Below are 18,694 nucleotides of genomic sequence, written 5' to 3'. Positions count from 1 at the left end.
AAATTAGCTAATCTACAGCAGATTAAAGGAGCGAGATACAGTGAAACTATTTTTGGAAAACTTCATTACTTTGAAGCTTCATGAGAAATGTTAATTATCGAAAAAACACCCAGTCTAGTGAAGATGACAGCAAACTAGTCACATCAACTCCATCTAAGAGAAACTTCATAAGGTTCACAAATAGAATAGGGCAGCATGAGACAGCAAATCCTGTTTTAAAGCCTAGCCATAATAATGTAGAAGGCACTGAGCAAATTAGATTAATTCTTTATTCTCAGAAACTCATTTTATCATTTTCCTAATACATTTTAGCTTATTTGCTGATTTAAAGGGTGTACTAAGACAGCTTATACAATCTGATTTAGGTTCAGGTTCTAAATATAATGTGTTTGTGTCATCTTGCCATTTCGACTTGATTTGGGGCAGGCTGCATAAGTAAGTATAAGCATCTCTATTTGTATAGTGCCTAACATCAGTGTGTGTAGCTTCCTAGCTTGGCTGAATGGAACAAGAACCAGTGCAGAATTCTTGGGTGTGTTTTATGCCACAAGCAAACAATTTTTGTTTCAGGAAGTATACAAGGGTGACTATTTCTTTAAAATCTACTGTATTGATAATTAAAACTTGTTATAAATATTGTCTGACTGGCACATTTTTATGTAGTCTACTGTACAGGGCTATGTTATGCAGAAATACAAAAAAGGCACTATATTTGAAAAAAAATATTTCTAATAATAGTTTTAATACAAAAATGTTTAGTTAAATTTCATGTGCTTTATCAGTCCTGTGAGGTGCTTTTAAACAAAATGTTTATTTTTGCAAACTTCTTAAAGTGATCTACTTTTAGACCCGCTAATTTTTGGTGAGGCGAAGAAATGACAGTCTTCACTATTTACCTGTATTTTCTTCAGATTTTACTTTTAATACCAATCTGATTCCTGCTTTGGTCATCGCCAGAAAAGAAAACAGCAGTTCAAATATAAATGTAAAAAACATTTAAATGTACTTCCAAGTTTGACAGTATAAGAACAGAAATTTAAAATTTAAGTCAGATTTTTTAAGTACCTTTTTAAAAGTTATCTTAAATTTAGCTGTTTGTAAAAGTTTCCATTTGCTCTGTCTACCATGAGCTGGTCTGAAATTGTGAATTACTTTCCTGTCTATTCTGTTTAGTTTATGGGCTAAGATTGTAATAGCAATATCCTAATATAAAATGTTTTAAGACCATGACAAATAAATCATTTTTTTCAGACAGACATTTTCAGGATTTTCTTCATAATTTATTTATTTTCACTTAAGGTCAGGCATCTTTTAATACCAGGAATCCATGATGCGCCTCATGCTCATGAACCTCATGCCGCCGAAGTCCCTGAAGCTCCTGTACTCTCCAGGCCTGAAGTACCACATCCTGCCTCTGTAGTGGGGTTGCTCGTACATCAGCCAGTGGCCGTCCATCACATGGCAGGACATGCAGCCGCTGGACCAGTGATAGCGGTCCATGAAGGAATCGCAGTCCTCCATCACCTCATGCATCTGGCCCATGAAGTTCTCCTTCTCGTAGACCCTCATCCTGTAGGATCCTCTGTGCTGTTTGAGAAGAAAACAAACAGGGTCACGTTTGGGGTACAAACTAATTTAAACCCATATCTGTATAGTAAACTGAAGTTTGTATAACGGTGCAGCAGATGTTAATAGCCTACCATGGGGATCATGCGGCAGGACCTGATGCAGTTGTTAAATCCCCACATGCTCATGTAGTCAGCGTACTCGCCCCTCCTCATGAAATACTGGTTACCCATGTAGTTGGGGCGGTCGTAGACCATCCAGCAGCCGCTCTCGACTCTGCAGGAGTGGCAGCGGCTCATGTAGGAGGACATGTCGGAACAATCACCGGTGCACTCATAAGAGCGACCCATGAAGTTCCTGTCCTCGTAGAAGATGACCTGTTTGGGTAGATTTAGTTGGCAAATAGGTTGAGCAAATAGTTTAGAAGAAAAGCAGTAGAATTCCAGTGTTTATTGCTAAAGTTAATCTGTAAAGGAAAATTAATTCACATTAAACAAAATCTTTGTTGCTTACCTTGCCCATCATTTTGGCTGACTGGTTGGTTGGTTTGGTTCAGAGCTGATTCCAACTGATGAACTGACATCCTGCCTGGTTTAACCCATGCATTTATACCTCACCAGGACCTAAAGCATATGGGCCTAGTATTGTGTAAACTCCTGACAAAGCAAACATGTCACAGGGGCCCATAGACTGGTGAAGTGCTGTTCATCATTTCCAGTGACTCAGTCTCCAGAAGACTTTAGAATGGATCCCACTGACAATGCAACTGTGCCTTTTCTAAAACTGTATTGTGCCGGGCATTATACGCTATAGACAGCGCAGGGCCTTTTCTGGCTTTGTTCTATTTGTTACATGTGAATCACTCTACCTGTCCCCGAAGAATGCTGAATTTTTTTCTTGCAGGGTAGCAAAACAGTCTTTACTATTGCCAGAAAAGTCATCCAAATTCTTTGCTGTGCTTAGTCTTCAAGTAGTAGAAGGTTTTTATTTATTTATCTATTTATTTATTTATTTTCGCTGTACTTTGTGTTCATATAGTTTTTATGGCTAGGGTTTAGCCTGATTGGTTGGTTGAAGCAGTTTTGTGGTTTAATGCTGCACTTGTACTGCAGATTTATAATTGCTGTTTATTGAAAAAGTGAAAGTGCATTAAACAGCCAACTGAAAGCCATATATTTTTCCCAGTTTCAACATATATGCATATTTGGCTAAGCTCTTTTATGTTACATACAAACCCATTCCAGAAAAAAGTTGAGACAGTTAAAAAACAGAAATACGTGATTTGAAAATTGTTTTCATTTTTAAAAGAATTGTTTTCATCAATTGAAAACAGTACAAAAAACACAACATTTAATGTAACACCTTAAGAACTTCATTGTTTTTTGTAAATATACACTCATTCCAAAATTGATGCCTGTTCCAAAAACCACTGTGTTACCTTTTCTTCTCACAGCAGTTAATAATCGTTTGGGGACTAAAGACACCAGATGATCTGGTTTTGATAGCATAAAACCACACAGGGTGCAACCATACAGGGCCCTTACTGCCTTATTTTGAGCCTAATAAGACACCCACACTTTCTATATGAGAGACCTCTGGACTGCAGGCAGGCCAGTCTATCACCTGTACTCTCTGATTATGCAGACTTGCTGCTGTAACATGTGCAGAATGTGGTTCGGTGTTATCATGCTGAAATAATCAAAAGATGGCAGCTAAAAGGCAGCAAATGTCGCTCAAAATGTGTTCAGCCTTAATGGTGATGTACTCCATATACCTTGGCTTTCTGGTGACAATCTGGATGGTCTATTTCTTTTTTGGTCAGAGAACATGATGTCCATTTTTCCATTAACAATCTTCAGACCTTCCTCTGTGCATCCCTCTATTTCAGATGAGCTTGAGCCCAGATAATTCAGTGGCATTTGGTGTAGACATTTGGCTTCTGCTGGGATAAACACAGTCTTAACTTGTATTTGTGGATGCTTGATAGACAGTATTTACTGACAGTTTTTCAAAGTACTCCCAAGCCCATGTGATAATAATTACAGAAACGTGCTGGTGTTTAACGTGGTGCCAACTGAAGGGCCGAAGGTCACAGGCATTCATTAATGGCTTTCGACCTTTACAAGATTTCTTCAGATTTTCTGAATCTTTTGATGACAATAATCACCATAGAAATACCCAAACGCTCGCTAAGGATTTTTTGCTGGTGCATTTTTAGTAAAGTGGCAAGCCTCTAGTCATACTGACTTCTAAAGAACTAGGACTTTCCTGGGCGCCCGTTTTCTTTGAACATGACTGCCTCACCTGTTTAAGATGTTTTGTAAAAATTTCACAATCTTCCTAGTCTTAAATTGCCTTATCCAAACTTTTTTGGAACAGTCTGCAGGCATCAATTTCAGAAGGAACATATATTAACTAACTAACTAACTAACTAACTAAATAACAATGAAGTTGATAAGGTAAAACACAATATATCTTGTCTTTGTACTGCTTTCATTTAGATACAGGCTAAAGTAGATGTATTTGCATTTTACCAACTTTTTTGGAATTGTGTTCATACATGAGAAGTTCATCTATTTCTTCCATGAATCTATGTTTTAAATGTAAATGAATAATTATTAAGCAATGACAAGTGATTTTTAGATATCAAATGAATAAAAGATTCGGTTGTACTTTTGTCTAGGCATCATGGCAGCCAGTTTTGGATACACAACAAGTAGTTTAATGGCATTTGTATATCTATAAATCTATACAAACCATATAAAATGAAATAAAATAAAAAGAAACCTTAAATCTAAGTGTCAGATGTTGCAAAGCAAGGCCAAAAAACAATACATCTGCACAACTTGTCACATCCAACAATTCAATCTGTGTTTGTGCTCAGACTAGTGAAAAATAAACTAATTGCAGCATATTTAAATAAATAATACACTTCATTCTTAGCAAATCTAATTACTAGAACTCACACAGAGAATCCCACACAGAGAAATCACTTCCAAATTCATGCCTGTCCTGTCATCTTTAGACAACACTGTAATACATTTGGGGAACCAAATCCAGATCAGACAAAAGCCTGAAATGTTTTTTGACAGTTTCTTTTTACATTTAAAGTCCTGAATTAAAGCCCTGAATGTAGTGGTCACAGACGTGTTTGAAAACAGTGACAGAAGTGATGTATTATGTATCAGTTATGTATTAGATTTCAAAAAGTACAGTAACAGAAATAAACAGCTTTTTCATTATATATATTGTTTCCATTTCTAGAGAGTATTTTTCAGTGTCATTCTTATATGATGTGCTAAACTCATAAATTTTCACCATAAAAATATCATTTATTATTCAGAAGTGCTGAATACGTTATGCTTACTGTGCTGATGGTTTGTTGTTTAGATGCACTGTGTTTGGCAGTCAGACTGCATAAAGTGATTTGTAAAATAATCTGAGTGCATGCTAGACAATATCTGTAGTCAGGTTTTCCTGTGTAATTGATAAAGAAATAGAAAAAGGTGCTGCTGCACCTTCACCTATCCAGGGTCCATTGCTTATCACTGGTGTTACGTCTTCAGTACCACTACTTACTTACTTACTGCAGATAAGTGAAAATCTCATAACCAGGCTATAAATGTTATTTTTTCTCTGATAAGATTGCTTGTCTTAGAAAACACTGAGTATAAGATTATTTAGTTTATTTAAAATAAGTATTACCTTTATCAGTCTCACTTACACACTGTACCTTATTTTAAGTCATACAAAATCAAGCACAGTCACTCCTCAGGTTACTGTGATTACTGTATGGATTATTATGAAATTAAATTAGGGTATTCTTACTTGTTCTAAGAAGGAGCTTCCTCTTAAATTGTCTTAGTTCAAGGATTTGAGATGGTATTTGATGTTATTTGAAAGTCTTTTTAGCGCTGAGTGGTTTAGTTGTGCACTAGTTAACTTTTTTGACAGAATTCTGAATACACTTATTGTGGTGTATACAGGTATTATCTAAAGTTGTTAAACCTTGAAAGCAAAATTGTGATTTCTGGCTTAATTTCAGTATGAAGTGTAACATACAGTCTCACATTACTAGCAATACAGTCTTACCAAAAGTTTGATGAGAGAAATAGACTTATACTAAGTCCCTGTATCTTATGACTGTATATAGGAACAGACTGTTTGATGCTTCTTATCACATTTAAAATCCTATATTTACATATTTCCTTATTAGTTTTAAGTTTAGGGTGATGTGAAGAACTAGTTATGACATACTGAATCTTAAAGTAAAAAAAGTAACCTTTCTAAGGGTTTTGTTTACCCTGTTAGCAGTATAGGGAACATGAATGGGACAGTTTTTTTCTGCTTTCACTCTACACCCTGTTTAATTTTATTTTTCTACTCAAAAAACTATACAAAAGGAAAAATGTGTATGAGAAAGTAATACCCCTCTTAAAAGTCATTTATCATACAAAATGGGACCTTACAGATAATTTTGTACATTTGAGAGTATATTTACATTGTTTGTACAGCACCCTTTTTCTCATAGTCTACAATCACAAAGTGTAAACAGACTGTCATTTTTTTTAAAATAGAAATCAAGTCACATTTAAGCATAGGAACATGAGAGGGGTGATCAGAGCCAAGATGCTGTTTGACTAGCACACCTTGACTTTTTAGACAACAGTTGTGTGAAAAACAAAAAAAGTAAATGAATACCAATATTCGTCCTTCCACCAAAATAATTTGCACAGCCTGAAAAAAGTTGATTTTTTATTGTACATTCAGAGGATTTTTTACTTTCTCGGATCAATTTCTCTTTAAATAAACGTCCAAAAAATTATCAGACCTACATTTTCCTCACACTTGAAACACACAACAAATTATAATCATGTATAGTTTAAAAAGGTTTGTTCTTAAATTTTGCTTTAAAATGCTAGACTGTCCAAACAGTGTGTAAAATATTTCCCATGTTTTTAGTTACAAGGAGGCAACATGACTGATATTATAGAACGTCCAATCCCAGCAGCCACTCTCTTTACTACAAGGAATTTAATTTTCTCTTTCAGGTAAAAACACAGGCAATAAAACCTCCAGGTCATGCCCACATCATGCACTTTAGACAGTCTGTTCTGTGTTTCCAAATCATTAGGATTTTGGAAAATTAATCAAAATATTTTTTGTTGTAGTAAGATTTTAAGGAAACAAAGTCAAATAACCAACTAATGTAAATTTCTGTGTTTGTTAATGGTGAAGTAGAGCTAACAGCTAGCTGCAATACAGTCATTACTTAGCAACCGGTGCTCACTGGAATGATACAGTTGTGAAAAATCCTATAATGTGTGATATTAGCATGGCTAGAACACTTCTTAACCAGTCAGATCAGTTAGTGGCATCGGAACTAACCGCTGTACATCACAATGTGCATATTGTGGATAACATCAGTACTTACAGTATACTGAACAACTGCATGTTTCTTTACAAAGAGAGTATAATTTGTCCTGTTTTGTTGGACTTAGTGTAGTGTGTAGGAGTAAGTAGGATTAAGCAGTATTCTTATGTATTTAATGTTCATTATTCATTATTGATGGCATTTTTTTAAAATGTGAACACACTGGGACTACCTGGTCCAACTTATTAAACCTTATAACAATTAAATATTGCAATACAGTTTGTTTGTCAATATGTTTAAGTATCAGAACATAAAATCTGCACCCACAAACAGTAGCTGAAACTCTTCAAGGAGTTTTAACTACAGGCCACAAAGCAACTAGGTCTTAATTGCAACAGGGATAAAAAAAAAATTATAAACAGTAATTACCTCATTGTTTTATTGTTAAAGTAACGGACCAAATCTGGTGTAGTGGACCATGGCAGGAAAAACAACAGCAGTCAAACACCGCTGAACTACATGGCGCTAACTGGTGCTATAATTAGGAGATTACATACATGACACGATCAGCTGAGGGAGCCATGTTCATTTCCCGTAGGGTTTCACCCTCGAGGTTTAACACACATCCGCACAGCAAAAGCGGTGAAATGACGCAAAGAGAAATGCAGCGTTAAGCATTTATAATCACCTACTTAGTCCTGGTTAACTGTCTGCCCTGAGGAAGAGAGGATATTGTGGAAGAAGCCACACATTCCAGATATTACAATCGAAATGTCACGCGGTTTACAGAATTCCTGTAAAAAACAAAAACCCCTCTACATGTCAAAATGTGCTCTAATCTAAACCTTGAAAGCATAAACATTTGTGTCACAACTCAATCAACTGGGGAGAAAACCCAAAGGAGTAACTGGGCAAATAAGAAGAAAGTGGATGTTAGAAAACTGCAAACGTCAAACATATAATGTTAATTCTGGGTCCCGCAGGGCTGCAGCCATATTATTATTATTATTAATACTATTATTATTTTTATTTATTACATATGTTATTATTAAGGATGTAAAGCTTTATGCTGCTGCCACCTTAGGCCAAACCCAGAGGAACTACAATAACAGAAGTTAGAGCTGAACGATACTGGGGGAAAAGTCACAATCCAATAATAGGTTTTAATGATCAATATGGTGATATCAGAAAAACAAAACAGGAGTCAAATTTAACATTTAAACTATTTCTGAATTACGCTAATGATCATACTAGCAAAGGAAAGGGTGTGGTTAGAGGAGGGGTTAAAGGGGACATTAAAGGGTAAATTAAAGTCACACATCAGGTGGATGTTATCGTTCCTCTGAGTAGACAAATTATTAATAAGAGCTAACCAATCTAAACTGTATGCTAAATAACTCAAATGCTCACTTGGGAATAAAAACACAAAGAAGGCCTTGTCCATCTTTAATACAATGATATAAACACAGTAGCACATAGAAAGTTGTAGTTCTACACACCGAACTTGTTAAAATTATTTTACTCTTGCCAACTGGGACACACACATGATGCAACGCTTCTGGCAGCAGATTTTAAAAAGTGTCTTATTTATGATCCCGGTATCAGGCTCATTGAGTTCATGGGGTTAAGTGGCTACATTCAGCACTAATTAATAATTTGCATGAAACACTGCAAAGCAAAATAAATTGATTAGCGATATTTTACATCTATTCAAACCTTAAAACGCATCATAATATTTCCTGTTCCTTTTTTTTTTACAGCATGTGTTTGCTGAATGTGTTGATTCATCCGAACATCTCAAGAAAGTTTTAACTCCACTAATGATTTTTTATTGGACCGCTGAGAGAACCATTGTTTTATTATGATACATACATGTGCACACATCCACACCATTTATGGCCTTGTTTATGTTACGTGATCGAATCGTGGGCCCCAAGCCTGTGTCAAAACGCAGAAATGGCAAGGTTATCTATAAAGAAATGGATGCCCTTCTTTGTTTAAGATGTCACTGGGCAATCCGTCTCAATGTCGAGCTCCATAATGAACGTTCAATAGCTCGCTCTGTACGGCCTCTGTCTCAGACACACTCTGCCTGTCGCTGGCATTAAGGAGCGTATGAAGAAAAATGGCCCGAGACAGTGCTTTCATTTAGAGGGAGGAGAAGGAAGCACAGGGAAGTGGGACTCGTCCTCTAAACGGTTTGATTCACTTACATGATTTAGACCTGACCAGCAAAAAAAAGATTGCTTATTACGGTACACAATGATACAAGTGTAACCAGTAGACATTAATCAGTGCTGCAGATTTAAAAAGGAATTGTTTGGGATTGTTTTTTTTTTATAAAATATCTTCTAAAATCTAAGCCACATTTGAGACCACAGTAAAATTCGGAATATATACAGAAATGACTGCACACATCAACTAAATTCTATATTAAAGCGTGTATTAATGTGTATATTAATGTGTATTCTGTATTCATAAGTTACTCATAAATTATCACATTTTGACAATAGGCCTGGATGATGTAATCTGATATTGCTGATCATGGACAATTAGCCTGATGGTGATAATTGCCGTTTTGGTAAAAGAACTGAGAGGGAAATAGAGAGGACTAATTTCCATTAAACAGCTTGAAAAATACAATGGGAAACAGGGGTGCACGTTTATGAAGTGCCTGGACATGCGCACCAGTGGTATATATATATACACATATATATATATAGAGAGAGAGAGAGAGACATAAAGGCAGGCATGTTAAGAAACTGCCTCTGATACTTTTCTCTGCTATGGGCTGTAATGCTAGCTTTACCACATGGATTCATTCATTTACTTTAAATGAATGAATGAAATCGAACGCTGATGTGCATTGAAACTTTAGCTCGCCTCAAATTGACTCGCTGCAGGAAAAAAAAAAGAGCTAAATAGACTGGATGTTAGCATACTAGCAGCTATGTTAACTCTAACCTAGAGAGAAAGTTCATCTGTCCCTGTTTGCAGTAACGTTTATTATAATGACAGATGAAGTAGTTTTCATTTGGGTCATTTGGGTTAATGAGTATCATTTAATATGTGAGTTTTATTAAATATTTTAATTAAAACAATTAATGCTTTAAAAAGCATATAAACTAAGACAATAAAAAGCAGGTCAAAGATTCCACAGACTGCGTGTATTTGCTTGATCGGGCCGGGGAAGGCAATATTAACGATAATCACAATTTTTTAACTAGAAAACATCATGCTAAGTATTTTTAGATATTGACCAGGCCTACTTGGCAAGTGAAATCATCTTAAACATATTAGGTTTATAAAAAGATTATTATAATAAGGAGCATTATATAAATTATATTATCTCCATAAATGCCAGTGTTCCTGTCCAGTTTATTTTCACTTTTTCTAATTATGTTTTATGTGCTTTACTCATGACACACAGGACCCGTCAGTTAACCCTAACAAAATCATAAAATATTTATTCCTTTAAACCCACACATTTATCCATCCATCTGTAATAGGTTTTCTACGGTGCTCTCTGCCGGGTCCCCTTTAGTATAATTTTAAAAGTAGAAAATAAAGAAAATAGACACTTAAAAATGTTATGTCAGGTTTATAGGGTATTCTTTTAGTATAGAGCAATAATGCTAATGTATTAACTTTATTGATGCTAACCTAAAGATCGTGATATAATTACACAACAAGATATTTGGAAAATATTATTGTAATGAATTTTATCAATATCATGCAGATGTACATCTTTTTTTTGTACATCTTTTTAATGTATTCATTTTTCATTTTTATTTTATTTTGGAACACTGTATATAATAGGAATAAGCTGCTTCATGTTACAAAGAAATCCCACATTTTAACTCAAATAAGTCTGTTGTAGATAAAAGTAGATAAGTTAAATGAACGTATTGCAATGTGGTTTAGTCTAGTTTTACATAACAAATGTCTATAACTTAGTGAAACTAAGTAAGTTTTGTTTTATTGACATACAGTTAAAACAGTCTTGTTGGGTAAAATGTACTTCTTCCCCTTTTGGCTCCTGTCTACATCTATTTGCATAATGGGTGTTTCTTTCCCTTTGTTTTGCATACCATCAACATGTTTTAATTCCACTCAGGCTACCTTCCACTAGGCGTATTCCTTCATATATCTATTGCTTAGCTCCCGGATGGGTTTCCGATTGAATTTTATCGTACATTCTCAGCCAAATTACTGCCCCTCTTATGTTGTGTTTTTGAAGAGATTTCAGAAATGAAGTCGCTACCCCCAACTATGACACAAGCCATAATATCAGTCCTTCTGAAAAAGAATAAAGATCCACTCAAATGCGAATCTTATCGCCCAGTCAGTCTGCTTTGTTGTGATTATAAAATTTTGAGTAAGCAGTGTTGGCAGCCAGGCTCGAACCAGCCATGTCTGAAATGGCCAACAAGTTCTAGGTATTCATGAGATGTGTGTGGAACAATCTCTAAAGTACTAGGTAATTACACAAAATAACATAATGGTAAGGTCCAAGGCAGTTTGAATTAATTACACTGAAATGCCAAACAGGTATAGACATTAACTGGCTAAGTGTGAGGTATAAATTGAAAAGTTCTACAGGATTGCTTGGGGTAATATAATATCCAGATAGTAAGCAAAATATCTAAAATACCTTCTAACAGGACACCTATTTGGAGACATGCTCACCAACTACTCTGCAGGCAGATTTTAGTCAGTTAAAGGGGACAAACACAAACATTTAAGATTTATTATTCATTAGCTATTATGAATTAATCAGTAATTATGACAAAACTAATCTATAAGTTATGTAGTCATGCGGGTGAGGATTGAAAGCATGGGCCCACTGCAGTTTAATGGGTTAAATCCTACAGTATTGAATGTCTACAGAACATTATCATAAACACACATTTAGTTTGACTCTATTCGTGAGCAAATTTGAACTCCAAATCTTCATTACACTTGCTCTAAAATGCTGAAACGCCTTCCTCCTCTGCAGCCACAGCAGGAACGTTATGTGCCAGAAATCTTTCTCTGTATCTCCATATCCAAACTTCCTCCTAACAATGATGCAACATCACGAAACTCAGAGAAAGTGACACTGGCTGCTCATGGCAAGCACTTACAGCCTCTGATTAACAGCAATATATCATTTGTAGGGTTAGTGGGTTATCCAGTTTCCACCCAGCTAACCGTACACACAGGACACTGCACTAATGACCGCCTCTAATTGCTCATCCACTGGAGCAGGGAAACTGTTTTTACCAACCGCTATTTTTAGCACTGCCTCCAAGACAGTGTAAATATGCTATTCTTTAGGATGTTCCTCAATGTGGCAAATAATCAATACCATTACTGGTGTACACACGTTGACCTTGGCTGGCAGATTGAAACCAGCACACTCAAAAAGACTGAGGACCTCTCAGCTTGAGAGAACAATTCCAGAATTAACTCGGCAGGACTTTCCAGACTTCCGTGACAATTTTTGACTTGGCACAGTTCAGTCAGGAATGCTGTTCTTAAACTTACCCTGTGTACTCTCTCCCTCTCTAGTATAATCTTTATATACAACCAAGCTTAGCCTTGCTGGCTGTTCACCACAGACAAAATAAAATCTTGCTGAAGGAGAGGTACATAAAATTCCAAATGAGTCTGGGACATCTTCAATGAATATAATGACCTGGGGCCAGGTGCATGAAAGCTTTCGTAAGTAAAAACATGAAGCTTAAAGGCCAGAGTACACCAATGGAACACACAGGAACAAACACAAACAAGACAAATGTTTGGTTGGTGTGCTGTACCCTTGTTTGATTGCTGTGAGACTCTAGAATCTTCTTTTCCCATTTTCTCTAGTTCATTTTACTTTTAGGTTCCTTTTCTGGGCATTCTTCGTTTGTCCTGTCAGTGTATTTTGGCCTTAAGACAAACAATAAAAAGTTCAGAAATCTTATCCACCTTACTTTTCACGTGACCACTGTGTTTCGAGATTACGGCTCAAATTTTTGGTTAGAGAACAAGAGTGTTGTTTGTTACCGTTTTCAGCAAATTCAAAGAAAGTCTGCTTACTTTTTAAGTTATTATTTTGTCCCGTTAAATGCCTCTTAGGCGTTCTGGGACAATGTGCAGTTTGTAGCTGCCAGTAGTGAAGTGAAGATGAAATTACGGAAACATCAGCAATGTTACAAGCACAAAGAGCACAGAACTTCAGCAGCCATGTTAACATGGGTTCATAATAACGAGGAGAATTATCACAGCGCTGGTTTGAAAAACAGATTTCTTAATTAGACATAGCTGTTAATGGCACTGCTTTATAGTTTTTTTGCCTGTATCTGGCTCTCAGGGTAAACACAAGTTTAAATTAAATGACTATTAGCTTGAGTAATTGACCTAGGCCATCAACAGGATCGTCTGATTAAAGCATTTCTTTCACACAGGTTCAAGTTTCTGCTGACAGATGCTACAGTCATCGGCACACAAGTATTCAAGCATCCGAATGATAAAGATAATTGATAGTTTTATTTATTCCCACATTTCCACCATGTTAGGATGTTACAAGAATTTAATGTATTGTCTGTATGTTTTGCCAGAAGTCTTGTCCATATGTCATTCAAAGCATCATGGGTCACAGGAAAAAGGTGGATAGGAAAATCATAATTATTTTCTTATGCAAGTTATAGATTATTTGTCATCCAGCCTTTTTATGTCATGTTGGTGTTTATATCTTAGTATGAACGATGAGAAATTTTGAAAAAGTTATTTTTTTAACAGGTTATTCAGTTGAATCCACTCAATGCCTGAAAAAATAACCAAACATTAAAACAAAAAAATTAAACCAATTATTACAAAAATTTAGCAAACAAGAACTAAGAGTGAAGCTGGAGGAAACAGTCAACAGGAAAAGTCCTCTTTGTTCTGTTTTAACCATTATATTTTGTGAAGCTTATTAGAAGTTACTGTATAAGAGTCTTATGTTATTAACGCCTACAGTTTAAAGTAATATTTACCATTATTTTTCAGTGATTGTAGTCCCATCTGAATGCGCCATAGTCATTTTCATGGACCGCGTTCTCAGCAGAGGTTTTTGTGCTATAAAACCAACAATAGCAATAATACATTCACGTATTCACATACACATATATACATACACACTCACACAGACACAATCAAATTCTATGGAAAAAGAGTTTAAGTACGAGGAGTTTACTTGCTGGCTCATATCAAGCCGATTGTGTTGTTCTACTTGGAGTGTGCCTCACATTAAAACGTGTAAAAATTACAGAAAAAAAGTTTATTTTTATGCAGGATGTTGGATCTGAACTCCCAAACTAATGACAATGCTAATGACACAGTGCTTTCACTTAAGACAGCAAAACAGATGCTTAGGGTCAGTGGAATGACGGCTAAACGAAATGGTTTGACATGCTGCCTACTCATTTCTAGAGTAAAGGCAGTGCATTTACAGATTAATCACTCCCATCTCAGTCATTTATGCTTCTTATCCCATGCAAATCCACCTTCCATGGAATCCGAATACCCTGTCCGAATAGTATTTAAGACAAAGATGAGGTTGTCACAAATTTAGGAACATATTTTATAATAAAAAGAGAGATTCACAAGATAAAAGAATTCATAAGACTTTTTTTTTTGAAGGATAACAATTAATTTGAATTTTTTTCTAAAGTATAAATTTAAGAAAAAAAGCACATTTTCTTTCACAAGATATTCTTTGTGTGAATCAGGACCCTAGTCATTACATCAAATAAAAAGCACACTGGGCATGTACACTGAAGAGCTTGTGATAGTATTTTGAGCACTTTTAGCAGGAGGACTGGCACAGCATCACATCGGTACTCATACTGCAGTATGAGTGGGTTCAGGTCAGGTCTGGGTTTCCAATTTAGGCAGTAGCAGTCGGGCCTGGATGAGTCTCAAAGTCGCAGGTACGGGTCGGAACTTCAATTTTATGTCCGTGCAGATGTCTAATGCAAACTGAGTACATTTAAAACAGCAGCTGAGAACAGCAGTATTTTGCAGGCTTCACTACTCTACTGCAGACCCCTAACAGGGTCTGAAATTATGGTCCTAACCCAAATATAGCGTGAGAACATTCTGTTCAACCCCTTACCCAAGCACAACCATTACTGAAACTCAAAAATAAGTGCCAAAAAGGGCTTTGTTCAAGCAATGCCATGGAAGAATCGCTTTTATTTCCCTAAAGTACATTGCAATGGATAGTTTATTATAGAATATTTTTTGTAAATAAGACATGCCAGTGTGAAGAAGCATTTTAAAGTTTAAAGAACCTACACATAATGAAAAGATCCTATTAATTAAAAGTGATTCCTAGCCCAGAAGCCATTTAGGAAGCTTTATTTTAAGAGAAACTAGAGACTAAAGCTCCACATTTCTAATTATGTTGCCTAAAGTAATGACAGTTACCTTAGCAACCAGCCATCATCAGATCATTGATTAAAAAAAAGCCCAAAATGAATAGCTTTATTATCAGCTAGCCAAAATTAACAAAAATTAATTCAGACAAGTATTCCAAGCTCTATGATAAGTATCAGCCAATCAATAAAGACCAATAAAATAAGAACAACAGAACTTAAGAACCAAAGAAATAACCATGTACTGTGAATTACAGTAACTAAAATGTCTTAGCACTTCATCTGAAAGCCACTTGAAGCCATCTGAGGTTCAAGGACATTGTAATAAACTGTCACAATATAATACAATATGCTTTTCTGAGCATTTTGTGGATATCATCAGTACTTGTGTGCAGGACCTACAAACTAAAACACTATTTAAATGTGTCTGTCTGTGTAAAGAGAGGGCTTACTTTTCATTTCAGCATGTAGCTAGACTATGGGTCAGAGACTCTTACCCCTGCCCTCCGTAGGTGTTTACATATTGACTCCACAACAGCCATAACCCTTCAAGTGTTTCAGCATCCCTGTAGCAGTCCAGTTAAAATAAATAAATAAAGAAGTAAAAATTGGCGCCATCCCTGATTTAGTGCTGGTGGAGTCATTAGGAAGTTTTTTTTCCCCTAAACTGCAGCTTTTATTGGAAAACAGTAAAGAAGGCCAAACCTGATTTTTTGGTTGCTAAGGTTAACGTTAGGTTTGGGTCCACTAAGTGGTATCACACTGTCTGAATAAAACTGCATAGTAAGATTGCACTGATTGGATGTTCTTCCTCTGTTTATTTAATATATTTTTTTGATTGTTGATTTTAATAGTATAGTTCATCACTGGAGAGGGTCGTTCTCGCAAAACCTACTCAAATCATATTTGAGTGTCACTGGTATGACAAAAAAAAAATCCTATAATTCAGTAGCTGGGGCTTTACATGTTACAGTAAAGAGTTTGTGGAGTTCATTTTTCTGTTTTAAAGTTTTTTGGGCATTTTTTAACTCTCATTACCGCAAAGTGCTCAGATATGTGTTTCTCATTACTGATCTCTTTTTTTAACTAGATGAAGTTTGAATTACTTATAACCACTGAATCTCCTCAGTGCATTCCTTGTAAACTCTAAGGATGCAAACCAAAACAACTAAACTTTATGTGGCACAAGTAAAAAGAATAACCTCAGTGGCTGTCAATGTGTTGTAGTAATTCGATAAAAATGCAACTCTATATTCTGCAAAATATATATTTAATAATACTAACAAGCTTTAAAATACTTAGTCTGGCAACAGTCTACATATTATGACAAGAAAAGTTGCTTAAAAAACATTACTTATAGGTTTATCTTCAAGCTTTACTTCGGTCACTTGCTTTGGAAAATGATACTAAAAATTAATTTCAAATGAATTCAGGTTTATTTATAATTATTCAAACAGGCACCATTATTTACATACACAAAAAATGTGTTTTAATCGATCAATTTAATTTATTCTAGCAACTGTTGTGAAAATAAATTGGTCAAGATGACAATACTTTACTGTACTGTTATAGATTGTCACAATAAGCAGTGTTTTGTTTAACTAGATTTACCAAATACAAATTATTGTATTCATTTTTTATTGCATCTTTTTATTTGGCACTGCTAGTTTTTGTCTTGAACTTGTCAAACTTTAGAAAAGCTAAATACTGTTACAAATATTACATATTGTGATTATTTCTTTAAGTATCATGATTTGCCATATTTCCCACCCATTGTTTATCACTTTATTTGCTTATACCTTTTGTCCATTCTAACTTGGTAGCAAACCTTGGAAAAAAAGTCATATCTACTGTATCATGAAGAAGATATATAGCATTGGTTACAGGAATACAGTACTTAAATATCTAAGCATTCACGTTTGTCCATGGACCAGTAACATTGAAATATTGGATAAAAATCATTTTGGCATATTTCCCACCCCTACCTGCTCCTACTGTAAATACTCTAAGAACATCAGGAGTTTTGATCAATGAAATTGTGGTCAGAATAGTGTAGTGATTAAGGTGTACTGATGTTCTGGTAAGGAAAGAAGGTTGTGGTAATTTTCCCAGAAATGCCGAAAGTGAAGAAAAGGAGATTTGAGGCGTTGTTTAGGATCAAACTCAGAGCGTTCTTCACCTCTTAGCAGCGAAGAAAGAAACAAGATTTGACAGTTTAGTAATGTGTTAATGTAGTCTTCTCAGTGATTACCTGGTGTCGACATCTGGGCTCTGGAGTGCAACAGTGAAGTGCATGTTGAAGAAAGAAAGAGAGAATGTGTGGGTGTAGATGTTGTAAAAGGTGTTAGAGGTGGGTGCTGGGAGTGCCTTCACAGTTGCCACTGTTTCATCAGTTCTCGGGCTGAGCAAAAATCACCTACTGTATATAAAAGTCTCAGAAACACATGCGCACTTCCTCTCAGGGTGTCATTGGTTTAGCTGCTTGTCTTTTGCCTCCAATAACACTGAGGGGACTGAGGCAATGCTTCAGAAATACGCACACACTCACCAGGCCATGCAATACAATTCAGTTTCAATGCATGACTTTCTATATGAAATATAGATATATTGTGTGTCATGTGTCTGGTATATCTCTTCACCACAGCATCCCCTGTCTACCACTTGTGTTACATCCATCCATCCACTCTCACTGATCAATGTGATCAAGACGCACAACGTCTAAACATACACATCAGTCCCATCACTGCACCCATGTGCACGCCGCAAAGAATACATTTACATATGACCGCTGTTTCAATGTGATGACAAGCTGGCAGTTTCTACCACGCACTAAAAGATATAAACAGACAGCATGTTCACAATGCATTCATTACATAGTGACGATGTGTACATTTGAGACCTGTCATGATACATATACACAGTAAAAAATGATTTCTTACATTTTCTTGTATCCCCCCCGAGGTACAAAATTTGTGTGGTTTTATGTACCAAAACTGTTTATTATACAGTCATTTTACAACCTCTCTTCATCGCTTAGAATGAAACATGACAGCTGAAACACTCCTTAGAACTTAAATATGAGTGTGCAGAGCAAACTGTTGTAGGCTGAAGAGGTGAAAATATATAAAGTTGGTTTTTGTGACATCACAGAAACACTGAACTCAGAATGGTCTATTTTTGCAGTTCAGTTTTCATATACAGACGATATGCACTGGAGACTGAACAGTACGTTTTAAAACTTTAAAAATGTTTACACTTGACAAACTCTTATTAAAAAAAGAAAAGGGGGAAGTTCATTTTCCATGATATGGGCCCTTTAATAAGTAACCAGACTGTCTTAAACTTTTCATACAATAAGTTAAAAGAA

At 35.6% G+C, this 18,694-nt stretch overlaps 1 protein-coding gene across 2 annotated transcripts; it reads right to left on the bottom strand.

Moving 5' to 3' along the window:
• Positions 1 to 1,311: 1,311 nt before the first annotated feature.
• LOC118816895 (gamma-crystallin M2-like) lies at positions 1,312 to 2,091 on the bottom strand. Of its 2 annotated transcripts, none has more exons than XM_036583502.1 (3): positions 2,080 to 2,091; positions 1,701 to 1,943; positions 1,312 to 1,587 (listed from the first exon to the last, which is right to left on the bottom strand). In XM_036583502.1, exons 1-3 carry the CDS (start codon positions 2,089 to 2,091, stop codon positions 1,312 to 1,314), a joined length of 531 nt encoding a protein of 176 aa, XP_036439395.1. The 2 variants fall into 2 exon arrangements, with proteins under 2 accessions (XP_036439395.1, XP_036439394.1); XM_036583501.1 differs by having other exon boundaries at positions 2,062 to 2,088.
• Between the last annotated feature and the right edge of the window lie 16,603 nt (positions 2,092 to 18,694).

Source organism: Colossoma macropomum, unplaced genomic scaffold (assembly GCF_904425465.1).
Source record: "Colossoma macropomum unplaced genomic scaffold, Colossoma_macropomum, whole genome shotgun sequence".
In the NCBI taxonomy this organism is placed as follows: Eukaryota; Metazoa; Chordata; class Actinopteri; order Characiformes; family Serrasalmidae; genus Colossoma; species Colossoma macropomum.
The sequence above is the reverse complement of the archived record's forward strand: the minus strand, read 5'-3'. Positions and strand labels throughout refer to the sequence as shown.

Coding starts and splice junctions, on each gene's coding strand:
- LOC118816895 (XM_036583501.1), bottom strand. CDS start 2,088: ATGGGCAAGGTAAGCAACAAAGATTTT. Junction 1,944..2,061: donor AGGTAAGCAACAAAGATTTT/GTTTAATGTGAA, acceptor CTACCCAAACAG/GTCATCTTCTACGAGGACAG. Junction 1,588..1,700: donor CCTGCCGCATGATCCCCATG/GTAGGCTATTAA, acceptor CTTCTCAAACAG/CACAGAGGATCCTACAGGAT.